This window comes from Haematobia irritans, chromosome 1, assembly GCF_050003625.1.
Source record: "Haematobia irritans isolate KBUSLIRL chromosome 1, ASM5000362v1, whole genome shotgun sequence".
Lineage (NCBI taxonomy): Eukaryota > Metazoa > Arthropoda > Insecta > Diptera > Muscidae > Haematobia > Haematobia irritans.
This window is the reverse complement of record NC_134397.1, coordinates 93,445,679-93,472,835: the sequence shown is the minus strand read 5'-3', so window position 1 is coordinate 93,472,835 and position 27,157 is coordinate 93,445,679. Positions and strand designations below refer to the sequence as shown.

At 36.4% G+C, this 27,157-nt stretch overlaps 3 protein-coding genes and 1 long non-coding RNA gene across 4 annotated transcripts; all 4 read left to right on the top strand.

Moving 5' to 3' along the window:
* The first annotated feature begins 312 nt into the window (after positions 1–312).
* Positions 313–1,344, top strand: LOC142240067 (uncharacterized). Its single transcript, XR_012723165.1, has 3 exons — positions 313–562; positions 627–732; positions 798–1,344. It is a non-coding gene; the product is annotated as an uncharacterized LOC142240067 (long non-coding RNA).
* Positions 1,345–1,862: 518 nt separating this feature from the next.
* On the top strand, positions 1,863–4,574 carry LOC142228371 (uncharacterized). Its single transcript, XM_075298784.1, has 4 exons — positions 1,863–2,200; positions 2,273–2,682; positions 3,078–3,523; positions 3,627–4,574. The coding sequence occupies exons 1-4, from the start codon at positions 1,863–1,865 to the stop codon at positions 4,572–4,574; spliced, it is 2,142 nt and encodes a 713-aa protein (XP_075154899.1).
* Positions 4,575–6,269: 1,695 nt separating this feature from the next.
* LOC142228363 (uncharacterized) lies at positions 6,270–8,634 on the top strand. The gene is made up of 2 exons (XM_075298773.1): positions 6,270–7,583; positions 7,687–8,634. Exons 1-2 carry the CDS (start codon positions 6,270–6,272, stop codon positions 8,632–8,634), a joined length of 2,262 nt encoding a protein of 753 aa, XP_075154888.1.
* Positions 8,635–20,894: 12,260 nt separating this feature from the next.
* LOC142228354 (uncharacterized) lies at positions 20,895–23,580 on the top strand. Its single transcript, XM_075298762.1, has 3 exons — positions 20,895–22,208; positions 22,312–23,144; positions 23,511–23,580. The coding sequence occupies exons 1-3, from the start codon at positions 20,895–20,897 to the stop codon at positions 23,578–23,580; spliced, it is 2,217 nt and encodes a 738-aa protein (XP_075154877.1).
* Positions 23,581–27,157: the final 3,577 nt, after the last annotated feature.

Sequence of the window (27,157 nt, the reverse complement as noted above, 5' to 3'; positions counted from 1 at the left end):
TAAATGGTTCGACATACGTTATTTACAACGTGCACACTGTGCAAAATCTTGGCCTACCAACACAAAGCTTGGATTTCGAATCCATTGTAAAAGATAACCCGTATTTCAAAGGTTTGCCTATACAGTCATACGAAAATGTCAAGCCGACAATACTAATTGGTGTAAACAATTGGAGAGTGGCTGTGCCATTGAAAGTCCGTGAAGGTGGAAGAAATCTGCTTATACCCAATAAACACAGGATGAGCGTTTTTCAAATGCAACAACTTTTCAGTTTGAGGGTAAATATAATTTTCAACATAAATTTAACTTGACTTGAAATAGCTCATCTTCAATACATCTTCAAATTGTTTGCGAATTACTTCCAATTTGCCAAAATGTTGACGAAATCTTTGAAAAGGTGATGAAGATAATATGAGAAAACTTTGACAAAACACTACCCTAAAATGCAACGAAAAAACCATGTGGTTTTCAATACTTATTTGTGCAACGAAGTTCGTGGTCAATTGCAAGAAATAAAAAAAGGAAAATTTTAGACAAATAACCAAATAGTTTATAAAAATAGGTAAGTGAAAATAAAAAATGAAATAAAACTTTAAGGAAGTCACTAAATGTATATCTCTTTGCAGAAAACTAAAATTATGGATTCTACGTTCTTGAAAACATTAAAAAGCTGAGCGATGAAAAAATGGTGAACAATTAACTGGAACTGCTTCAAATAGTTTACAATAATTGGTACGTCAATATGAAAAATTAAATCAAAACTTTAGAGAATTCACTAAATTTAAATCTCTTTGCAGAAAACCAAAATCTTTGGATGCTATATTCTTGCAAACATTAAGAAGATGACCAATGAAAAATGAGTGGCTTATCGACAAGAACAAGTTTCCAGAAACTTTACAAGTGCAACCAATTAAAATTGTTAAAAACAACAAATTGTTGAAATCAACAACTTCTGGATGAAAATGGGCATCACATCGTCAGTTTAATTCACATACTATTATCAGTTTAAAATGGATATTTTGTGAATTCCTTCTGCTGAAAATCAATTCTAACACGCGGTCCAGTACGTTCCTAATTTCAAATTGCCCGCATGTTAATAAATTTTAATGCTGTCTTATGACACCAAAAGGAAGGAAAACGAATTATCAATGCAAAAGTGTTTACTAATAATGTTAAAGATATTTAAAGTTTTGTTGTTTGTTTTTTTTTTTTTGTTTCTTATTTGTTGATATGTTTAATAAGATTATTATTTATCAATTGGTATTGTAGTGTATTATGTAGTGTAGTGTATTATTATATATTTTATTTTGATGAAAATGAATAAATTATACAAAATTCATAGAATTTTGTCTTTGACTTTCAATTTGAAGTGGGGATATCATTCATACAAATTTAGGTTGAAAAGTATTTGCAACGATGTTAATTTTGAATTTGACTCGCATCGAAAATTGTTTGACAAATTATTGAGTAGCGATGCATTTCAATTTGAGGATAGCACTTGAGATATTATTGCTAATGTGTTGAATTTCACTGTTGAGGGTAATGTCTGTTTTTTGTTGAGAACGCGATTTTCTCAACAATTTCTCAACTTGAATATTACCCTAATCCTTTGAAAAAATGTTTGAAAAATTGTTGAAATTTAGCATTTTTCAAACGTTTGTGTTTATTGGGTAGCAACAAAAACTCGTCTTGGTTGGACACTGCAAGGTTGTGGCTCCGGTGTAAGGAAATCTTTTTCTCTAAATATTCACACATGTGCATGTGAGGATCGATACAAGAATTTACACGATGAAGTAAAAGAGCATTTCGCACTGGAGGTGGCCCAGGAGAAAACATTGTTGTCATTCGAGGACCAGAAAGCTATGCAGATTTTGGAAAATAATGTAATTAGAAAAGGCCAACAATTTGAAGTAAGTTTACTTTGGAAAGATGAAAATCCAGTTTTACCAGAAAGTTATGAAGTTGCCTGCCATCGACTTAAGTGTCTCCAAAAGAAGTTCAAGAAGGATCCACAACTACAACAAACTATGCAGGTGGAAATCGACAAACTTCTCAACAAAGGATATGCCAGAAAGGTAACAAATTCTGAATTTAATTCTTATAGTAGAACCTGGTACCTTCCAATTTTTGTTGCTCTAAACCCAAATAAAACTGGCAAAGTCCGACTAGTGTGGGATGCTGCAGCAAAATCGAATAATAAGTAACTCAATGATTTCTTGATGAGTGGCCCCGATTTACTGACATCGCTTATAAATGTTTTACTCGAGTTTAGAGTTGGTCAAATTGCTATCTGTGGCGACATCGCTGAGATGTTTCATCGTATCAATGTAAATGATGTGCATATGCACGCCCAACGTTTCCTGTGGCTCAAAGATGGTGAAGTAATCGCATATGTAATGAAAGCCTTAACGTTTGGAACTAGCAAGAACGCCGAAGATTTTCGCGACTTATACCCTCGTGCAGTCAAAGCAATAAATTTCTACCACTACATGGATGATTTCATCGACAGTGTTCAAACCGAGGAAGAGGCCATAAAGTTAGCGAATCAAGTCAAAACGATTCATGCTAAAGGTGGGTTTCACATGCGTAACTGGGCTTCAAATTCAAATATAGTGCGACAAAAATTAGCAGAAGGTGGCGCAGCAACTGAAAACTCCTTTGGAGCTGTCGAGAAAATTCTTGGTATGTATTGGGAATCAAATAATGATGATTTTCAATACAATTGTCGATTTTCGAGGCTCAAAAGAAACGTGTTTCAAAGGCATACGGTTCCCACCAAAAAAGTCCTTCAAGTTTTGATGTCAATATTTGACCCCCTCGGCTTCGTGTCTCATTATACCATAAGTCTTAAAATTTTGCTGCAGGATATATGGCGATCCGCCATTAAATGGGACGACGAACTAAATGAGGACTTGCATATAAAGTGGTGTTCCTGGCTTTCAAATCTGGAGAAAATTTCAACTGTCTCTATTCCGAGAGATTGTTGAAATCGACGTTTAATGTGCAGTTACATACTTTTGTCGACGCTGGGGAAAACGCATACGCTGCTGTTTGTTATTTTCGTATTCAATACCAAGGTGAAGTCGACGTGCGCATAGTGGCAGCCAAGGGTAAAGTTAGCCCACTGAAATCAGTTTCCATTCCTAGACTGGAACTTCAAGCTGCACTAATTGGAGCGCGTCTATCAAGAAAAATTATAAAAACTACACGGCTTAATTGTACTGAGTGCTTCTACTGGTCCGACTCTAAAACGGTTTTGAAGTGGTTGTCCATGGACCCCAAGAATTTCAAAGCTTTTGTAATGTATAGAGTTGGAGAAATATTGGAATTAACAAATTTACCACAATGGAATTGGGTTCCATCTAAATTAAACCCTGCTGATTTCGCAACAAAGGTCTGCTCAGCCGAGGAAGACATGTGGTTCCAAGGTCCTGAGTTTCTAAAAGACAATGAGGATGTCTGGCCAAAGTGTTCCGATTTAGGAAGAATCAGCTATGAAGAAGTACGTAATCATCTTTTACATGTGAGTAAATCGCACAAATTTTTTATGAACATTGAATATTTTTCGTGCTGGCGACGGTTGTACCGAGAATGTAGAAAACGATACATTTTTCGAATGTATCCAGAAATCGAAATATATTTTATATAAATATGCCCAAATGAGCGAATTTTCCGAAGAAATTTGGCATTTGAAAAACAAAAAGCCAATCGAAAAAGATAGTATTCTGAAGCAATTGAATATTTGTCTCGATGAGAATTATGTAATTCGTGCTTACGGAAGAGCAGAAATGTTAAACTGCAACAATGCCATAATTTTGCCCACAAATCACTATATTACATTTCTTGTGGTGAAGTACTACCATGAGAATTATAACCACTGTCTACACGAAGCCACTATATCCAGAATTAAGTCGAATTTTTATATCCCAAAATTGAGAGTTGTATACAAAAAAGTACGAAGCAGCTGTCAACACTGTAAAAATTTATACGCAGTTCCACGGCCACCGCAAATGGCAACTCTACCATCAGCTAGACTCTCGAGTTTTGAACGTCCATTTACTTATGTGGGAATCGACTTTTTTGGCCCTTTGCTCGTCACTGTTGGAAGACACCGAGAAAAAAGATGGAGAGTTCTTTTCACATGTCTAACTGTTCGTGCAATTCATATTGAAGTGGCTCACAGTCTTGATACTAGCTCGTGCATCCTGTGTATACAAAACTTCATCAGCCGACGTGGCTCTCCGAAAGAAATATACACGGACAATGGGACAAATTTCAAAGCTGTAGAAAAAATTCTGCGTGAAGAAAAACAACATATCGACTTACACCAAGTTTTCTCTAAATACGATGACATCAAGTGGCGATTTAATCCACCAGCAGCTCCGCATATGGGCGGTGCATGGGAACGTCTAATAAGAACCAAAGGAATAGTGACAGAATTGTATACCGCCAAAGATGGGCAAGTCAGAAGCGTTAAAGTGAAGACGACTAGCAGCACCTATGAGAGGCCCGTGACCAAGATTGCTATACTAGACGTCGGTAAAAGATCAGAGAGCAAGCTCCTGGGACCCTAGTTCGCTTGCGAAGGGGGGAATGTTACCGCCGCCACTGTTTATTTACATTTTTCTCATTATTTAAATATTTGAAATTTTTCCATTTACGTATTCTTATTGATCTCTTAATTACTCTCTTTCGTAGCCCTTTTGGTTATTGTCAATTTGATCATTCTATGCACATACATATATGTACATATATGTATGTAGCCCTTTCATTTGTTTACATTGCGGAATAACGGCAATATCCAGTTTTACATATTTATACATAGCATACAAAGGGCCACGAAGGAAAAGAAAATCAGTTCAAGTTTTCAACTGGAGCGATCAAATTGTTTTTAAAGTTTTTTACGCGTCTGTACCGAATAAACGGAATTAATGAATAAACACTTTTATAAATTTCTTAAGTAAAAGACTAGTGTTTCATTTGTTAATAAATTACGGACCACTAAAAAAGTTTGTATGTCTCCGTGAACTCAACACTCACGTTCAAGGGTAGTTCCTAAGCCAAAGTCACTGTTCCCGACTTATAAATTGTCACAAAGGGATGTTAGAGTTCTATACCAGAGAATATCTCAGTCACGTAATACAATTAAATTGATAAAATGCAAGATATATGGACAATGAATGTCGCTGAGCGAAATTTAAAAGCAACAATTAAATTAAATCGATTCATTCCAGCCTATCGCACTGATCAACATCAGTCCAAAATGATTGCAAGCATGAGTGCAATACATGAAAATTATTTTGGTATTTAAATAAAAACAAGTTAGAAAAGTCTAAAGTCGAGCGGGCCGACTATATATGCACCACTTTGTGATCTACATTTTCGATACCATCTGAAATCCTCCAAATTTATTGGGTGATATATATAAAGGTTTATGTTCCCATATACATACTTTTAAATCTGAACCAACAATATATTTAAGACTTCTTAGACATTTTTTGACTTAAAATTTAAGTCGGTTAAATCGGTTAACGCCCCATGGCGATAGATATTTATTAGAAATAAAGTTCAATTCGAGTAATTTTTACAAGTTTTCGACTAACGGTGACAATTTTACAATGTATTTTGATCATTTTTCTCGAAATCAGAAAAAATATATATGGGAGCTATATCTAAATCTGAACCGATTTCAACCAAATTTGGCACGCATAGCAACAAAGCTAATTCTACTCCCTGTACAAAATTTCAACAAAATTCTAGTAAAAACTTGGCCTCTTTGGTCATATGAGTCTAAATCGGGTGAAAGATATATATGGGAGCTATATCTAAATCTGAACTAATTGTTTTCCTAGTGCAAAATTTTAAGCAAATTGCGCTAAAACTATGGCTTCTGTGATCATATAGGTCCAAATCGGGACTTAAATCTGAATCGATTTCAATAAAATTTAGCACACTTGACTTTACTGCTAATTGTAATCCTAGTGCAAAATTTCAACCAAATCAGGGTAAATCTCAGGCGTCTGGGCCCATATAAGTGCATATCGGAAGAATGATATATATGGGAGCTATATCCAAATCTGAACCGATTTCAATAAAATTTGGCACATTAGACTATACTACTAATTGTTCTCCTAGTGCAAAATTTCAACCAAATTGTACCTTGGTACCTTCCAATTTTTGTTGCTCTAAACCCAAATAAAACTGGCAAAGTCCGACTAGTGTGGGATGCTGCAGCAAAATCGAATAATAAGTCACTCAATGATTTCTTGATGAGTGGCCCCGATTTACTGACATCGCTTATAAATGTTTTACTCGAGTTTAGAGTTGGTCAAATTGCTATCTGTGGCGACATCGCTGAGATGTTTCATCGTATCAATGTAAATGATGTGCATATGCACGCCCAACGTTTCCTGTGGCTCAAAGATGGTGAAGTAATCGCATATGTAATGAAAGCCTTAACGTTTGGAACTAGCAAGAACGCCGAAGATTTTCGCGACTTATACCCTCGTGCAGTCAAAGCAATAAATTTCTACCACTACATGGATGATTTCATCGACAGTGTTCAAACCGAGGAAGAGGCCATAAAGTTAGCGAATCAAGTCAAAACGATTCATGCTAAAGGTGGGTTTCACATGCGTAACTGGGCTTCAAATTCAAATATAGTGCGACAAAAATTAGCAGAAGGTGGCGCAGCAACTGAAAACTCCTTTGGAGCTGTCGAGAAAATTCTTGGTATGTATTGGGAATCAAATAATGATGATTTTCAATACAATTGTCGATTTTCGAGGCTCAAAAGAAACGTGTTTCAAAGGCATACGGTTCCCACCAAAAAAGTCCTTCAAGTTTTGATGTCAATATTTGACCCCCTCGGCTTCGTGTCTCATTATACCATAAGTCTTAAAATTTTGCTGCAGGATATATGGCGATCCGCCATTAAATGGGACGACGAACTAAATGAGGACTTGCATATAAAGTGGTGTTCCTGGCTTTCAAATCTGGAGAAAATTTCAACTGTCTCTATTCCGAGATGTTACTCGAGATTGTTGAAATCGACGTTTAATGTGCAGTTACATACTTTTGTCGTCGCTGGGGAAAACGCATACGCTGCTGTTTGTTATTTTCGTATTCAATACCAAGGTGAAGTCGACGTGCGCATAGTGACAGCCAAGGGTAAAGTTAGCCCACTGAAATCAGTTTCCATTCCTAGACTGGAACTTCAAGCTGCACTAATTGGAGCGCGTCTATCAAGAAAAATTATAAAAACTACACGGCTTAATTGTACTGAGTGCTTCTACTGGTCCAACTCTAAAACGGTTTTGAAGTGGTTGTCCATGGACCCCAAGAATTTCAAAGCTTTTGTAATGTATAGAGTTGGAGAAATATTGGAATTAACAAATTTACCACAATGGAATTGGGTTCCATCTAAATTAAACCCTGCTGATTTCGCAACAAAGGTCTGCTCAGCCGAGGACGACATGTGGTTCCAAGGTCCTGAGTTTCTAAAAGACAATGAGGATGTCTGGCCAAAGTGTTCCGATTTAGGAAGAATCAGCTATGAAGAAGTACGTAATCATCTTTTACATGTGAGTAAATCGCACAAATTTTTTATGAACATTGAATATTTTTCGTGCTGGCGACGGTTGTACCGAGAATGTAGAAAACGGTACATTTTTCGAATGTATCCAGAAATCGAAATATATTTTATATAAATATGCCCAAAAGAGCGAATTTTCCGAAGAAATTTGGCATTTGAAAAACAAAAAGCCAATCGAAAAAGATAGTATTCTGAAGCAATTGAATATTTGTCTCGATGAGAATTATGTAATTCGTGCTTACGGAAGAGCAGAAATGTTAAACTGCAACAATGCCATAATTTTGCCCACAAATCACTATATTACATTTCTTGTGGTGAAGTACTACCATGAGAATTATAACCACTGTCTACACGAAGCCACTATATCCAGAATTAAGTCGAATTTTTATATCCCAAAATTGAGAGTTGTATACAAAAAAGTACGAAGCAGCTGTCAACACTGTAAAAATTTATACGCAGTTCCACGGCCACCGCAAATGGCAACTCTACCATCAGCTAGACTCTCGAGTTTTGAACGTCCATTTACTTATGTGGGAATCGACTTTTTTGGCCCTTTGCTCGTCACTGTTGGAAGACACCGAGAAAAAAGATGGAGAGTTCTTTTCACATGTCTAACTGTTCGTGCAATTCATATTGAAGTGGCTCACAGTCTTGATACTAGCTCGTGCATCCTGTGTATACAAAACTTCATCAGCCGACGTGGCTCTCCGAAAGAAATATACACGGACAATGGGACAAATTTCAAAGCTGTAGAAAAAATTCTGCGTGAAGAAAAACAACATATCGACTTACACCAAGTTTTCTCTAAATACGATGACATCAAGTGGCGATTTAATCCACCAGCAGCTCCGCATATGGGCGGTGCATGGGAACGTCTAATAAGAACCAAAGGAATAGTGACAGAATTGTATACCGCCAAAGATGGGCAAGTCAGAAGCGTTAAAGTGAAGACGACTAGCAGCACCTATGAGAGGCCCGTGACCAAGATTGCTATACTAGACGTCGGTAAAAGATCAGAGAGCAAGCTCCTGGGACCCTAGTTCGCTTGCGAAGGGGGGAATGTTACCGCCGCCACTGTTTATTTACATTTTTCTCATTATTTAAATATTTGAAATTTTTCCATTTACGTATTCTTATTGATCTCTTAATTACTCTCTTTCGTAGCCCTTTTGGTTATTGTCAATTTGATCATTCTATGCACATACATATATGTACATATATGTATGTAGCCCTTTCAAAGGGTGTGAAGTTAAAGTTGTTTTCTAAAGTTGTTTTAGCGAAGACACAAACCACTTTAATTTTTTTATAATTTTCTTTTTTGTTGCGAATTTAAGACTTTTTTGCAACAAATTAAATATATTTTGCTTCATGACACATTTTCTGAACGAAAACGCGTGTATACTTAACACAATTTTGAGCAAAAAGTTATTTAGAGTAATATAAATGCAATTCAAAAAAATATGGAAAGATGTATTTTACATTCATTGGACTTTTTCGGGCATTTCTAGGAAGAGTTAAAAAGCAAAAGTGGGTATAGGGCATTAGCTCGGAGATAGGAGAATCCTCTCCCCCAAACGCCAGAGGCGTAGGTCATCTAGTTAACGAGATAAAAGGGGGGACATTAATGTATTTTCTAAGAGCTAAAAACATTGATGGGTCGCAGTTTTTAAAAAAAATTCAATTGAATCTATTAGCTTTAAGGGCGTAGAAGACTATTCTGGAGATTCCATGAGCGTAGCTGGGCTTTAAGTCTGAGCGGGGTCAATTATATTTAGGCCAATTTTGTGGGTCGATTTTCGGGCATTTCTAGGAAGAGTTAAAAGGCAAAAGTGGGTATAGCATATTAGCCCCGAGCTAGGAGAATCCTCTCCCCCAAACGCCAGAGGCGTAGGTCATCTAGTTAACGAGATAAAAGGGGGGACATTAATGTAATTTCTAAGAGCTAAAAATATTGATGGGTCGCAGTTTTTAAAAAAAAATTCAATTGAATCTATTAGCTTTAAGGGCGTAGAAGACTATTCTGGAGATTCCATGAGCGTAGCTGGGCTTTAAGTCTGATGGGGGGTCAATTATATTTAGGCCAATTTTCTGGGTCGATTTTCGGGCATTTCTAGGAAGAGTTAAAAGGCAAAAGTGGGTATAGGGCATTTGCTCGGAGATAGGAGAATCCTCTCCCCCAAACGCCAGAGGCGTAGGTCATCTAGTTAACGAGATAAAAGGGGGGACATTAATGTATTTTCTAAGAGCTAAAAACATTGATGGGTCGCAGTTTTTAAAAAAAATTCAATTGAATCTATTAGCTTTAAGGGCGTAGAAGACTATTCTGGAGATTCCATGAGCGTAGCTGGGCTTTAAGTCTGAGGGGGGTCAATTATATTTAGGCCAATTTTGTGGGTCGATTTTCGGGCATTTCTAGGAAGAGTTAAAAGGCAAAAGTGGGTATAGCATATTAGCCCCGAGCTAGGAGAATCCTCTCCCCCAAACGCCAGAGGCGTAGGTCATCTAGTTAACGAGATAAAAGGGGGGACATTAATGTAATTTCTAAGAGCTAAAAATATTGATGGGTCGCAGTTTTTAAAAAAAAATTCAATTGAATCTATTAGCTTTAAGGGCGTAGAAGACTATTCTGGAGATTCCATGAGCGTAGCTGGGCTTTAAGTCTGATGGGGGGTCAATTATATTTAGGCTAATTTTCTGGGTCGATTTTCGGGCATTTCTAGGAAGAGTTAAAAGGCAAAAGTGGGTATAGGGCATTAGCTCGGAGATAGGAGAATCCTCTCCCCCAAACGCCAGAGGCGTAGGTCATCTAGTTAACGAGATAAAAGGGGGGACATTAATGTATTTTCTAAGAGCTAAAAACATTGATGGGTCACAGTTTTTAAAAAAAATTCAATTGAATCTATTAGCTTTAAGGGCGTGGAAGACTATTCTGGAGATTCCATGAGCGTAGCTGGGCTTTAAGTCTGATGGGGGGTCAATTATATTTAGGCCAATTTTCTGGGTCGATTTTCGGGCATTTCTAGGAAGAGTTAAAAGGCAAAAGTTGGTATAGGGCATTAGCTCGGAGATAGGAGAATCCTCTCCCCCAAACGCCAGAGGCGTAGGTCATCTAGTTAACGAGATAAAAGGGGGGACATTAATGTATTTTCTAAGAGCTAAAAACATTGATGGGTCGCAGTTTTTAAAAAAAATTCAATTGAATCTATTAGCTTTAAGGGCGTAGAAGACTATTCTGGAGATTCCATGAGCGTAGCTGGGCTTTAAGTCTGAGGGGGGTCAATTATATTTAGGCCAATTTTGTGGGTCGATTTTCGGGCATTTCTAGGAAGAGTTAAAAGGCAAAAGTGGGTATAGGGCATTAGCTCGGAGATAGGAGAATCCTCTCCCCCAAACGCCAGAGGCGTAGGTCATCTAGTTAACGAGATAAAAGGGGGGACATTAATGTATTTTCTAAGAGCTAAAAACATTGATGGGTCACAGTTTTTAAAAAAAATTCAATTGAATCTATTAGCTTTAAGGGCGTAGAAGACTATTCTGGAGATTCCATGAGCGTAGCTGGGCTTTAAGTCTGATGGGGGGTCAATTATATTTAGGCCAATTTTCTGGGTCGATTTTCGGGCATTTCTAGGAAGAGTTAAAAGGCAAAAGTTGGTATAGGGCATTAGCTCGGAGATAGGAGAATACTCTCCCCCAAACGCCAGAGGCGTAGGTCATCTAGTTAACGAGATAAAAGGGGGGACATTAATGTATTTTCTAAGAGCTAAAAACATTGATGGGTCGCAGTTTTTAAAAAAAATTCAATTGAATCTATTAGCTTTAAGGGCGTAGAAGACTATTCTGGAGATTCCATGAGCGTAGCTGGGCTTTAAGTCTGAGGGGGGTCAATTATATTTAGGCCAATTTTGTGGGTCGATTTTCGGGCATTTCTAGGAAGAGTTAAAAGGCAAAAGTGGGTATAGGGCATTAGCTCGGAGATAGGAGAATCCTCTCCCCCAAACGCCAGAGGCGTAGGTCATCTAGTTAACGAGATAAAAGGGGGGACATTAATGTATTTTCTAAGAGCTAAAAATATTGATGGGTCGCAGTTTAAAAAAAAAATTAATTGAATCTATTAGCTTTAAGGGCGTAGAAGACTATTCTGGAGATTCCATGAGCGTAGCTGGGCTTTAAGTCTGAGGGGGGTCAATTATATTTAGGCCAATTTTGTGGGTCGATTTTCGGGCATTTCTAGGAAGAGTTAAAAGGCAAAAGTGGGTATAGCATATTAGCCCCAAGCTAGGAGAAACCTCTCCCCCAAACGCCAGAGGCGTAGGTCATCTAGTTAACGAGATAAAGGGGGGCAATTATATTTAGACCAATTATTACGGATACTTCTCTTCCAAATTTGAATAAAGCACACTTTGATATAGAATTCTACGCCTGTGCAAATTTCGTTTGGAAAGCAACATTTGAGTTGCTTATGTATAGTTTACAGGATAAAAATTTAACCAAATTATTATGATATCTCACGAAATGTTCGCTAACATAGGGTGCCAAACGTATGTCTGTTCAAATTCTCCCGTTTCTGTAAAATCATTCATAAATGTATGCTACAGATATTCTGCCATTAAGATACGTCAAAATTCACATTTATTTTTGTTTTTTACAAATAAGTTTTTTAATGAATATTACTTGAAAAAGTAGCGAACAGACCTACATTCATTAAATTGTTGTGCTATTAAACCCGTTTACATTTTGTTTACTGTGGAGGGAAAATATGCGAGAAAAAGACAATATGGTATGTGTGTCGTCTATTGTAAGTAACATTAAGAGAACAAGACAAGGACACCTGTATTCATTTCAAACATTCATGATTTCAATGGATTCAGCCGAGAGTTGCCATGTGTTCTTTTATAAAATCCCCAAAAATGTGTAGTAAGCGTAATGCGCCTGTCGTGCTATACCTTTATTTATTCAATAATGTTTATTGCAATGATATTTTTAACAAAATTGAATTTCATAACATTCTTTATTTTCTTACAATATGTGATTTTATTATTTTTCCCCTTCTTGAAAAAGGATTTTTTGAAATTTCGTAGGGAACTTTCAAAAATCCCTTTGGCATCACTGTTGGAATAATAAAGTTCATTCGCTGTGTGCACTAATGGCGCTCTTTTTTTTTCGCCGAAATCAAGCTGAACACAATTTATCAAATTTGGCCGACTTTTGATAAACTAATTGTTGCTCAAGACTATAAAAATGCGCGTCGATCTGTGTCAACGGCGTTTACAATCAGAAAATACTTGGGAACCAGAGGAAAACCTCGAATGTCAAGATTTAACTCAATCTTTCGAGCAACAAAGAGCAAAAGATGAGGCTGGCGCTGGCGCAACAACAAGCTCAAAGCTACTGAAAAATCATCAGGCTGTGATCGATCAAATTCTATTGGCAATAAACGCAAAAATCATCAGGCAATAAAAAGAAGCTCACATATGTCGGATAATGAATCTGTATTCGATATTTCAACTAGACATTCAGAGTTGTTTGGTTTCGATGAGCTTGTACAAGCTGAAAACACTCCAATGGTGGTTCATAATTCCGTATTCAATTCAAAGGAGTCGTTCAGGCTGAATTGGTGGCCAGGTCAGGCTGTCCAAAGTCATAATTTTTATAGTGAAAAACACGTCGAACCTTAATATGAGTACTAAGTACGAGTTTAGCTGATAAAATCAGAAACAAATTTGCAAAAACGGAATTAAATTATACTTCGTTAATGCAAATTTTAATATAACTTGATGGGGATAGCCCAAAGCAACTATTCATAAAGTTAATATTCATTGAAATGGATTATTAAATAAGAGTAATCGTGAAAAATGACGATTTTAACGGCTAAATTCGAACTTAATAACCACATTTATCATTAAACCCCTTAAAGTCAAACATTTAAAAAGTATTTTTTAGTATATTTTGCAATTTTTTGGGTACAAGATAATCTACAATGAACTTGAAAAACAGTAAATTATAATTTGAATAAAATTATCTTTAAATAAAATCTGTGGACACATTGAAAGAAGTGTTTTTGTTTTCTGAAGAACGAGATTTTAGACAGTTTTTCTTTTGAAGCTAAAAGCAAATAAAATTCATTCTGAATTTCGTTTGTCTAAAATTTCGTTCCGGAGGAATGTATTTTCCTTGGAAGCCTAAGATATTTATCAATAAATCGTCATATAAATCATCGATCCCATATCTTTTGGCTCATTATTTGATTTCAAATGTTAGGCAAGGATACGAATGTCGTCGCTACGATAGAGCTAGTATCAATCCAGTCAGAATGCAATTCTTACTCCTTTGAACGGGTAACCGGAGCTACATTGATAGCTTCCACTGGAAAACAGATGTTTTCCAATCATTGTGAGGAATCTTCTTGGATTTGGTGACATTCATTGCTACTTTGATTGTACGCAGGAAATAGAGACATAATTGGTAACCATATGCAGCGGTCGTATGTTGAAGCTGCAGAAACAAAACACAAAAACTGAGCATATCTAGGACAAAAATAAATACTGCGCGTACAAATGCATCAATTTACACTCGCAACTCAAAACAGCGATTATTAGGAATATTATTATATAAACAAACAATTCAACCAAATCCATTATCCATATTTAACATTGCGGCGCATTTGTGGCGAAAAAGTATTGCCAGTACGCTTTGAATAAAAATTAATGAACTCATTACACACAGCAATCCTAGGTGGCATCACAAAGAAATATTTGAGCCAGAGAGAATAAAAATACAAGAGGACGAAACTGTGAAGCGAAACTGCATCAGTAGGTGGCAGTCATGAGGAAAATTTCTCTAATATCATGCAGTTTTTGTCGGCGCTTCTTTCAAATATCATACAGTTTGCGTCGGTGTCACCCAGTTCAGTTCTCTGCCGACTTTACGAAACGTAAAGAAAATAGCATTTAAAACCTACTTTGTAGTAACAAATGTTTTTTTATAAATGTTTTCATTCCATTAAATTTTTTGGCAGACAATTTGAAATTATAACTGCCGATGCCTTTATAAACAATTTATCAAAACAGCGCTTCGGCCGCAACGTCGGTAATACCAAAGCTGCAGATATTGTGCGACATCTATACGGTTGACATTTGTTGTTTTTGTAGAAGAGAAATTTTCATCCTCTGGTGTTAACATTCTCTCTGATTTTAGTTCAAGCCATTTACTGCAAATACACAAAGATTTGCCTTGCTTTCGTTACTTTCTTAAGCCTAGTAGTAAGATCACGTTTTCGAAAACGAAAAGCTGTTATACTTATGCGCCTTGCAGACTATAAGTTTATCCGGACGCAGAGAATGAAGCCGACCCATTTTTGTCGGCGGCGGCTGACATTTTTTTTGCCTCCAGCGGCGGCGGCTTGACGGCTAAGCCGATATAAATTTGTCTATTCGGCGGCGGACAATTATCCCTTATGAAATCAATTTGTAGTTATCCGAATGGTAATGAGATTAGTTGTACAACCAATCCTACAACCAAATTTACATTTTATTCAAATTTTCTGAGCGAAAGTTTTGCAAAATTATTACAGCAACTTTATACTGATTGATTTTGGGTGGAAAGTTAAATATTTTGGCAAAAAATACAACAATTATTAATACATTTTTTGATTTAAATCAATATTTTTGATTAATTGGCGGCTAATTTTGAGTCGTGATGAGTCGACATATTTGGCGGCGGCTTCGACTGGCAAAAACTGGTCGGCGACGGCTAAAATCGGCGGCGCGACTCGGCGGCTTCATTCTCTGTCCGGACGACATTGGTCGTGTCGAAACATATCCCATATATTGGCCCCATTATAAGTTAAGTCCGAAGGCATAATCGATACTGCTGCATGTTTATAGGATCGATAACACATTTACCGATTATTTAATCATCAACGAATTGTCGCATCGATTGGCCACACTGTAAGATTCCTTACAAACTCAAGGAGAGTATTATGCGTCGTCCAAAAATATAAGTTTTTCCGGACGGAATGTCTGTATTTGCAAAGAATCTTACAGTGTGGCCAATCGATACGAATTGTCGGCGATGACTAAATAATCGGTAAATGTGTTATCGATCCCATAAACATGCAGCATTATCGATTATGCCTTCGGACTTAACTTATAGTGTGGCCAATATCTGGGATATGTTCGACACGAGCACTGTAGTCCGGATACACTTATAGTCTGGTTCGGTTTTCGAACGGATTTTACTTTCGCCATTACTTTTTCTAAAACAATCAAAATTATAAATGGAAATAAATATATTCCTGTTAAATCTTATTCAAATCTATATGAAAAAGACAATGCGTATCAATTGAGTTAATTTATCTGATTTTAATTGCACTATGTGACGGCCACCATATGACATATAGAATACATTTCGATCTGTTTACATCGTACGTATGAATTATCGTACAACTTGTTGAAGTATAGGCGATTATGATTTCTGTACAGAGAATGAAGCCGCCGAGTCGCGCCGCAGATTTTAGCCGCCGCCGAGTCGCGCCGCAGATTTTAGCCGCCGCCGACCAGTTTTTGCCAGTCGACGCCGCCGCCGAATATATCGACTCATCTCGACTCAAATTTAGCCGCCAAGTAATCAAATATATTGATTTAAATCAGAAAAATGTATTAGTAATTGTTGTAGTTTTTGCCAAAATATTGAACCTTCCACTTACAATCAATCAGTATCAAGTAGCTATAGTAATTTTGCAGAAATTTTGTTCAGAAAATTTGAATCAAATGTAAATTTGATTGTAAGATTTGTTGTACAACTTATCTCATTGCCATTCGGATAACTTCAAATTGATTTTATAATGGATAATTGTCCGCCGCCGAATAGACAAATTTATATCGGCTTAGCCATCAAGCCGCCGCCGCCGCCGGAATCAAAAATGTAGTGTCAGCCGCCGCCGACAAAAATGGGTCGGCTTCATTCTCTGTTTCTGTATTTTTTATTTTCTGTAGAGATATGGATATATACTATTGGAAGGGAAAAGTTGTACAATGGTGGTAGTATGTTTTTGTTACACCATTACAGTTATCTAATGTCTCCACAGACAATATTTTATCGTTTCTTTATATTTCATAATATGGACAACCTTTAGATATTTGGGGAATTTCATTTCTTGCTAGGGAATTTCCGGCATGCCTCATATTAGGCGACATTCTTTTGCGCAAGACGCGTATATTAGGGCAGATTCGCCATTTACCTTTATTAACTGTTGCCATCATTATGCTTTAATCTCAAGGATGATCTATATAAGGGTCATGTTATCTCGTTAACTAGATGACCTACGCCTCTGGCGTTTGGGGGAGAGGATTCTCCTATCTCCGAGCAAATGCCCTATACCCACTTTTGCCTTTTAACTCTTCCTAGAAATGCCCGAAAATCGACCCAGAAAATTGGCCTAAATATAATTGACCCCCCATCAGACTTAAAGCCCAGCTACGCTCATGGAATCTCCAGAATAGTCTTCTACGCCCTTAAAGCTAATAGATTCAATTGAATTTTTTTTTAAAAACTGCGACCCATCAATATTTTTAGCTCTTAGAAATTACATTAATGTCCCCCCTTTTATCTCGTTAACTAGATGACCTACGCCTCTGGCGTTTGGGGGAGAGGATTCTCCTAGCTCGGGGCTAATATGCTATACCCACTTTTGCCTTTTAACTCTTCCTAGAAATGCCCGAAAATCGACCCAGAAAATTGGCCTAAATATAATTGACCCCCCATCAGACTTAAAGCCCAGCTACGCTCATGGAATCTCCAGAATAGTCTTCTACGCCCTTAAAGCTAATAGATTCAATTGAATTTTTTTTAAAAACTGCGACCCATCAATGTTTTTAGCTCTTAGAAAATACATTAATGTCCCCCCTTTTATCTCGTTAACTAGATGACCTACGCCTCTGGCGTTTGGGGGAGAGTATTCTCCTATCTCCGAGCTAATGCCCTATACCAACTTTTGCCTTTTAACTCTTCCTAGAAATGCCCGAAAATCGACCCAGAAAATTGGCCTAAATATAATTGACCCCCCATCAGACTTAAAGCCCAGCTACGCTCATGGAATCTCCAGAATAGTCTTCTACGCCCTTAAAGCTAATAGATTCAATTGAATTTTTTTTAAAAACTGTGACCCATCAATGTTTTTAGCTCTTAGAAAATACATTAATGTCCCCCCTTTTATCTCGTTAACTAGATGACCTACGCCTCTGGCGTTTGGGGGAGAGGATTCTCCTATCTCCGAGCTAATGCCCTATACCCACTTTTGCCTTTTAACTCTTCCTAGAAATGCCCGAAAATCGACCCAGAAAATTGGCCTAAATATAATTGACCCCCCATCAGACTTAAAGCCCAGCTACGCTCATGGAATCTCCAGAATAGTCTTCTACGCCCTTAAAGCTAATAGATTCAATTGAATTTTTTTTTAAAAACTGCGACCCATCAATATTTTTAGCTCTTAGAAATTACATTAATGTCCCCCCTTTTATCTCGTTAACTAGATGACCTACGCCTCTGGCGTTTGGGGGAGAGGATTCTCCTAGCTCGGGGCTAATATGCTATACCCACTTTTGCCTTTTAACTCTTCCTAGAAATGCCCGAAAATCGACCCACAAAATTGGCCTAAATATAATTGACCCCCCTCAGACTTAAAGCCCAGCTACGCTCATGGAATCTCCAGAATAGTCTTCTACGCCCTTAAAGCTAATAGATTCAATTGAATTTTTTTTAAAAACTGCGACCCATCAATGTTTTTAGCTCTTAGAAAATACATTAATGTCCCCCCTTTTATCTCGTTAACTAGATGACCTACGCCTCTGGCGTTTGGGGGAGAGGATTCTCCTATCTCCGAGCAAATGCCCTATACCCACTTTTGCCTTTTAACTCTTCCTAGAAATGCCCGAAAATCGACCCAGAAAATTGGCCTAAATATAATTGACCCCCCATCAGACTTAAAGCCCAGCTACGCTCATGGAATCTCCAGAATAGTCTTCTACGCCCTTAAAGCTAATAGATTCAATTGAATTTTTTTTTAAAAACTGCGACCCATCAATATTTTTAGCTCTTAGAAATTACATTAATGTCCCCCCTTTTATCTCGTTAACTAGATGACCTACGCCTCTGGCGTTTGGGGGAGAGGATTCTCCTAGCTCGGGGCTAATATGCTATACCCACTTTTGCCTTTTAACTCTTCCTAGAAATGCCCGAAAATCGACCCACAAAATTGGCCTAAATATAATTGACCCCCCTCAGACTTAAAGCCCAGCTACGCTCATGGAATCTCCAGAATAGTCTTCTACGCCCTTAAAGCTAATAGATTCAATTGAATTTTTTTTAAAAACTGCGACCCATCAATGTGTTTAGCTCTTAGAAAATACATTAATGTCCCCCCTTTTATCTCGTTAACTAGATGACCTACGCCTCTGGCGTTTGGGGGAGAGGATTCTCCTATCTCCGAGCTAATGCCCTATACCCACTTTTGCTTTTTAACTCTTCCTAGAAATGCCCGAAAAAGTCCAATGAATGTAAAATACATCTTTCCATATTTTTTTGAATTGCATTTATATTACTCTAAATAACTTTTTGCTCAAAATTGTGTTAAGTATACACGCGTTTTCGTTCAGAAAATGTGTCATGAAGCAAAATATATTTAATTTGTTTCAAAAAAGTCTTAAATTCGCAACAAAAAAGAAAATTATAAAAAAATTAAAGTGGTTTGTGTCTTCGCTAAAACAACTTTAGAAAACAACTTTAACTTCACACCCTTGCCCTTTCATTTGTTTACAATGCGGAATAACGGCAATATCCAGTTTTACATATTTATACATAGCATACAAAGGGCCACGAAGGAAAAGAAAATCAGTTCAAGTTTTCAACTGGAGCGATCAAATTGTTTTTAAAGTTTTTTACGCGTCTGTACCGAATAAACGGAATTAATGAATAAACACTTTTATAAATTTCTTAAGTAAAAGACTAGTGTTTCATTTGTTAATAAATTACGGACCACTAAAAAAGTTTGTATGTCTCCGTGAACTCAACACTCACGTTCAAGGGTAGTTCCTAAGCCAAAGTCACTGTTCCCGACTTATAAATCGTCACAAAGGGATGTTAGAGTTCTTACCAGAGAATAACTCAGTCACGTAATACAATTAAATTGATAAAATGCAAGATATATGGACAATGAATGTCGCTGAGTGAAATTTAAAAGCAACAATTAAATTAAATCGATTCATTCCAGCCTATCGCACTGATCAACATCAGTCCAAAATGATTGCAAGCATGAGTGCAATACATGAAAATTATTTTGCTATTTAAATAAAAACAAGTTAGAAAAGTCTAAAGTCGGGCGGGCCGACTATATATGCACCACTTTGTGATCTACATTTTCGATACCATCTGAAATCCTCCAAATTTATTGGGTGATATATATAAAGGTTTATGTTCCCATATACATACTTTTAAATCTGAACCAACAATATATTTAAGACTTCTTAGACATTTTTTGACTTAAAATTTAAGTCGGTTAAATCGGTTAACGCCCCATGGCGATAGATATTTATTAGAAATAAAGTTCAATTCGAGTCATTTTTACAAGTTTTCGACTAACGGTGACGATTTTACAATGTATTTTGATCATTTTTCTCGAAATCAGAAAAAATATATATGGGAGCTATATCTAAATCTGAACCGATTTCAACCAAATTTGGCACGCATAGCAACAAAGCTAATTCTACTCCCTGTACAAAATTTCAACAAAATTCTAGTAAAAACTTGGCCTCTTTGGTCATATGAGTCTAAATCGGGCGAAAGATATATATGGGAGCTATATCTAAATCTGAACTAATTGTTTTCCTAGTGCAAAATTTTAAGCAAATTGCGCTAAAACTATGGCTTCTGTGATCATATAGGTCCAAATCGGGACTTAAATCTGAATCGATTTCAATAAAATTTAGCACACTTGACTTTACTGCTAATTGTAATCCTAGTGCAAAATTTCAACCAAATCAGGGTAAATCTCAGGCGTCTGGGCCCATATAAGTGCATATCGGAAGAATGATATATATGGGAGCTATATCCAAATCTGAACCGATTTCAATAAAATTTGGCACATTAGACTATACTACTAATTGTTCTCCTAGTGCAAAATTTCAACCAAATTGTACCTTGGTACCTTCCAATTTTTGTTGCTCTAAACCCAAATAAAACTGGCAAAGTCCGACTAGTGTGGGATGCTGCAGCAAAATCGAATAATAAGTAACTCAATGATTTCTTGATGAGTGGCCCCGATTTACTGACATCGCTTATAAATGTTTTACTCGAGTTTAGAGTTGGTCAAATTGCTATCTGTGGCGACATCGCTGAGATGTTTCATCGTATCAATGTAAATGATGTGCATATGCACGCCCAACGTTTCCTGTGGCTCAAAGATGGTGAAGTAATCGCATATGTAATGAAAGCCTTAACGTTTGGAACTAGCAAGAACGCCGAAGATTTTCGCGACTTATACCCTCGTGCAGTCAAAGCAATAAATTTCTACCACTACATGGATGATTTCATCGACAGTGTTCAAACCGAGGAAGAGGCCATAAAGTTAGCGAATCAAGTCAAAACGATTCATGCTAAAGGTGGGTTTCACATGCGTAACTGGGCTTCAAATTCAAATATAGTGCGACAAAAATTAGCAGAAGGTGGCGCAGCAACTGAAAACTCCTTTGGAGCTGTCGAGAAAATTCTTGGTATGTATTGGGAATCAAATAATGATGATTTTCAATACAATTGTCGATTTTCGAGGCTCAAAAGAAACGTGTTTCAAAGGCATACGGTTCCCACCAAAAAAGTCCTTCAAGTTTTGATGTCAATATTTGACCCCCTCGGCTTCGTGTCTCATTATACCATAAGTCTTAAAATTTTGTTGCAGGATATATGGCGATCCGCCATTAAATGGGACGACGAACTAAATGAGGACTTGCATATAAAGTGGTGTTCCTGGCTTTCAAATCTGGAGAAAATTTCAACTGTCTCTATTCCGAGATGTTACTCGAGATTGTTGAAATCGACGTTTAATGTGCAGTTACATACTTTTGTCGTCGCTGGGGAAAACGCATACGCTGCTGTTTGTTATTTTCGTATTCAATACCAAGGTGAAGTCGACGTGCGCATAGTGACAGCCAAGGGTAAAGTTAGCCCACTGAAATCAGTTTCCATTCCTAGACTGGAACTTCAAGCTGCACTAATTGGAGCGCGTCTATCAAGAAAAATTATAAAAACTACACGGCTTAATTGTACTGAGTGCTTCTACTGGTCCGACTCTAAAACGGTTTTGAAGTGGTTGTCCATGGACCCCAAGAATTTCAAAGCTTTTGTAATGTATAGAGTTGGAGAAATATTGGAATTAACAAATTTACCACAATGGAATTGGGTTCCATCTAAATTAAACCCTGCTGATTTCGCAACAAAGGTCTGCTCAGCCGAGGACGACATGTGGTTCCAAGGTCCTGAGTTTCTAAAAGACAATGAGGATGTCTGGCCAAAGTGTTCCGATTTAGAAAGAATCAGCTATGAAGAAGTACGTAATCATCTTTTACATGTGAGTAAATCGCACAAATTTTTTATGAACATTGAATATTTTTCGTGCTGGCGACGGTTGTACTGAGAATGTAGAAAACGATACATTTTTCGAATGTATCCAGAAATCGAAATATATTTTATATAAATATGCCCAAAAGAGCGAATTTTCCGAAGAAATTTGGCATTTGAAAAACAAAAAGCCAATCGAAAAAGATAGTATTCTGAAGCAATTGAATATTTGTCTCGATGAGAATTATGTAATTCGTGCTTACGGAAGAGCAGAAATGTTAAACTGCAACAATGCCATAATTTTGCCCACAAATCACTATATTACATTTCTTGTGGTGAAGTACTATCATGAGAATTATAACCACTGTCTACACGAAGCCACTATATCCAGAATTAAGTCGAATTTTTATATCCCAAAATTGAGAGTTGTATACAAAAAAGTACGAAGCAGCTGTCAACACTGTAAAAATTTATACGCAGTTCCACGGCCACCGCAAATGGCAACTCTACCATCAGCTAGACTCTCGAGTTTTGAACGTCCATTTACTTATGTGGGAATCGACTTTTTTGGCCCTTTGCTCGTCACTGTTGGAAGACACCGAGAAAAAAGATGGAGAGTTCTTTTCACATGTCTAACTGTTTGTGCAATTCATATTGAAGTGGCTCACAGTCTTGATACTAGCTCGTGCATCCTGTGTATACAAAACTTCATCAGCCGACGTGGCTCTCCGAAAGAAATATACACGGACAATGGGACAAATTTCAAAGCTGTAGAAAAAATTCTGCGTGAAGAAAAACAACATATCGACTTACACCAAGTTTTCTCTAAATACAATGACATCAAGTGGCGATTTAATCCACCAGCAGCTCCGCATATGGGCGGTGCATGGGAACGTCTAATAAGAACCAAAGGAATAGTGACAGAATTGTATACCGCCAAAGATGGGTAAGTCAGAAGCGTTAAAGTGAAGACGACTAGCAGCACCTATGAGAGGCCCGTGACCAAGATTGCTATACTAGACGTCGGTAAAAGATCAGAGAGCAAGCTCCTGGGACCCTAGTTCGCTTGCGAAGGGGGGAATGTTACCGCCGCCACTGTTTATTTACATTTTTCTCATTATTTAAATATTTGAAATTTTTCCATTTACGTATTCTTATTGATCTCTTAATTACTCTCTTTCGTAGCCCTTTTGGTTATTGTCAATTTGATTATTCTATGCACATACATATATGTACATATATGTATGTAGCCCTTTCATTTGTTTACATTGCGGAATAACGGCAATATCCAGTTTTACATATTTATACATAGCATACAAAGGGCCACGAAGGAAAAGAAAATCAGTTCAAGTTTTCAACTGGAGCGATCAAATTGTTTTTAAAGTTTTTTACGCGTCTGTACCGAATAAACGGAATTAATGAATAAACACTTTTATAAATTTCTTAAGTAAAAGACTAGTGTTTCATTTGTTAATAAATTACGGACCACTAAAAAAGTTTGTATGTCTCCGTGAACTCAACACTCACGTTCAAGGGTAGTTCCTAAGCCAAAGTCACTGTTCCCGACTTATAAATCGTCACAAAGGGATGTTAGAGTTCTATACCAGAGAATATCTCAGTCACGTAATACAATTAAATTGATAAAATGCAAGATATATGGACAATGAATGTCGCTGAGTGAAATTTAAAAGCAACAATTAAATTAAATCGATTCATTCCAGCCTATCGCACTGATCAACATCAGTCCAAAATGATTGCAAGCATGAGTGCAATACATGAAAATTATTTTGCTATTTAAATAAAAACAAGTTAGAAAAGTCTAAAGTCGGGCGGGCCGACTATATATGCACCACTTTGTGATCTACATTTTCGATACCATCTGAAATCCTCCAAATTTATTGGGTGATATATATAAAGGTTTATGTTCCCATATACATACTTTTAAATCTGAACCAACAATATATTTAAGACTTCTTAGACATTTTTTGACTTAAAATTTAAGTCGGTTAAATCGGTTAACGCCCCATGGCGATAGATATTTATTAGAAATAAAGTTCAATTCGAGTCATTTTTACAAGTTTTCGACTAAAGGTGTGTACTATGTTCCTTTTTCGAGTTGAAAACCACTTTATTTTCGCGATTACTTTTCCTTAAATAATCAAAATTATAAATGAAAACAAACTTATTCCTGTAAAGTCTTGCCGAAATCTAGGGGAACAAGAAACTGTGCATAAATTGAGTTAATTTATCTGATTTATATTGAACTGTTTTAATAAAGTAACCGCGAAAATTTCAACGCGAAAAGCGAACATAGTACTTACCTTAACGGTGACGATTTTACAATGTATTTTGATCATTTTTCTCGAAATCAGAAAAAATATATATGGGAGCTATATCTAAATCTGAACCGATTTCAACCAAATTTGGCACGCATAGCAACAAAGCTAATTCTACTCCCTGTACAAAATTTCAACAAAATTCTAGTAAAAACTTGGCCTCTTTGGTCATATGAGTCTAAATCGGGCGAAAGATATATATGGGAGCTATATCTAAATCTGAACTAATTGTTTTCCTAGTGCAAAATTTTAAGCAAATTGCGCTAAAACTATGGCTTCTGTGATCATATAGGTCCAAATCGGGACTTAAATCTGAATCGATTTCAATAAAATTTAGCACACTTGACTTTACTGCTAATTGTAATCCTAGTGCAAAATTTCAACCAAATCAGGGTAAATCTCAGGCGTCTGGGCCCATATAAGTGCATATCGGAAGAATGATATATATGGGAGCTATATCCAAATCTGAACCGATTTCAATAAAATTTGGCACATTAGACTATACTACTAATTGTTCTCCTAGTGCAAAATTTCAACCAAATTGTAGTAAAACTTTGGCTTCTGGCCCCATATAAGTACATATCGGGCGAACGATATATATGGGAGCTATATCTAACTCTGAACCGATTTCTTCCAAAATCAATAGGGTTCTATTCTGATCCAAAACACATAATTGTGTCAAATTTGAAGTCGATTGGGCTTAAATTGCGACCTAGGCATTGATTACAAAAATGTGTTCACAGACAGACGGACATGGCTATATCGACTCAGGAACCCACCCTGAGCATTTTTGCCAAAGACACCATGTGTCTATCTCGTCTCCTTCTGGGTATTGCAAACATATGCACTAAATTATAAAACCCTGTATAGGGTATAACTTTTTATTTATGTGGCATAAACATTTACCATTTATTTTTCGTATAACTTTGTTCAGAACAACTAATTTTATTTTTGGAACATAGCAAATTATGCTTGTGATTCCATTCGTCGCAACCATAGTACTGCATCATCAATAGCACTGCCTCCTTTATATTTACCATGAAATGACAGCATAAATTGTGTTTATTATCCCGATGCCCAGTAAAAAGAAACGATTGTAAAATGAACTTCGCTAAATAGAGCTTTATTTGTTAACATTTTTCTATAAATTTCGTGTTATATACATTATTTCTATTCAATCATGTAGTAGGGGGTGGCTAGATGGTGGTTGCTAGTTTATTACGAAAATACCACTCCATGTTATATTTATTTCGTCAATCGATCGTATAACAATTTTAAATAACAACGCGAACCACTTTTGCATTATAATTTAACGCAAATCATTTGAATAAATAAATTATTTCTTAATTCGCATTACAAATGGCGCCATGTTTTCAAACTAACTAATCTCAACATATGGAAGGATTTAACACGACCTAAGTAGGGACTATGCGCTTTATGTCACTTTTTCAACTCGAAAAAAAACAAAGTATCACAAACGAAAAAATATTTCGGTAGTTTTTCGCATTTTTGGTTTTGTATGGGATTTCGCTGCGGAAACCGAACATAGCCCAATAAACACAGGATAAGCGTTTTTCAAATGCAACAACTTTTCAGTTTGAGGGTAAATATAATTTTCAACATAAATTTAACTTGACTTGAAATAGCTCATCTTCAATACATCTTCAAATTGTTTGCGAATTACTTCCAATTTGCAAAAATGTTGACGAAATCTTTGAAAAGGTGTTGAAGATAATATGAGAAAACTTTGACAAAACACTACCGTAAAATGCAACGAAAAAACCATGTGGTTTTCAATACTTATTTGTGAAACGAAGTTCGTGGTCAATTGCAAGAAATAAAAAAAATGGAAAATTTTAGACAAATACCAAATAGTTTATTAAAATAGGTAAGTGAAAATAAAAAATGAAATAAAACTTTAAGGAAGTCACTAAATGTATATATCTTTGCAGAAAATTAAAATTATGGATTCTACGTTCTTGAAAACATTAAAAAGCTGACCGATGAAAAAATGGTGGACAATTAACTGGAACTGCTTCAAATAGTTTATAATAATTGGTACGTCAATATGCAAAATTAAATCAACACTTTAGAGAAGTCACTAAATTTAAATATCTTTGCAGAAAACTAAAATCTTTGGATGCTACATTCTTGCAAACATTAAGAAGCTGACCAATGAAAAATGAGTGGCTTATCGGCAAGAAAAAGTTTCCAGAAACATTACAAGTGCAACCAATTAAAATTGTTAAAAACAACAAATTGTTGAAATCAATAACTTCTGGATGAAAATGTGCATCACATCGTCAGTTTAATTCATATGCTATTTTCAGTTTAAAATGGATATTTTGTGAATTCCTTCTGCTGGGAATCAATTCTAACACCCGGTCCAGTACGTTCCTAATTTCAAATTGCCCGCATGTTAATAAATTTTAATGCTGTTTTATGACACCAAAAGGAAGGAAATCGAATTATCAATGCAAAAGTGTTTACTAATAATGTTTAAGATATTTAAAGTTTTGTTGTTTGTTTATTTTTTTTTTTTTCTTTGTTCTTATTTGTTGATGTGTTTAATAAGATTATTATTTATCAATTGGTATTGTAGTGTATTATGTAGTGTAGTGTA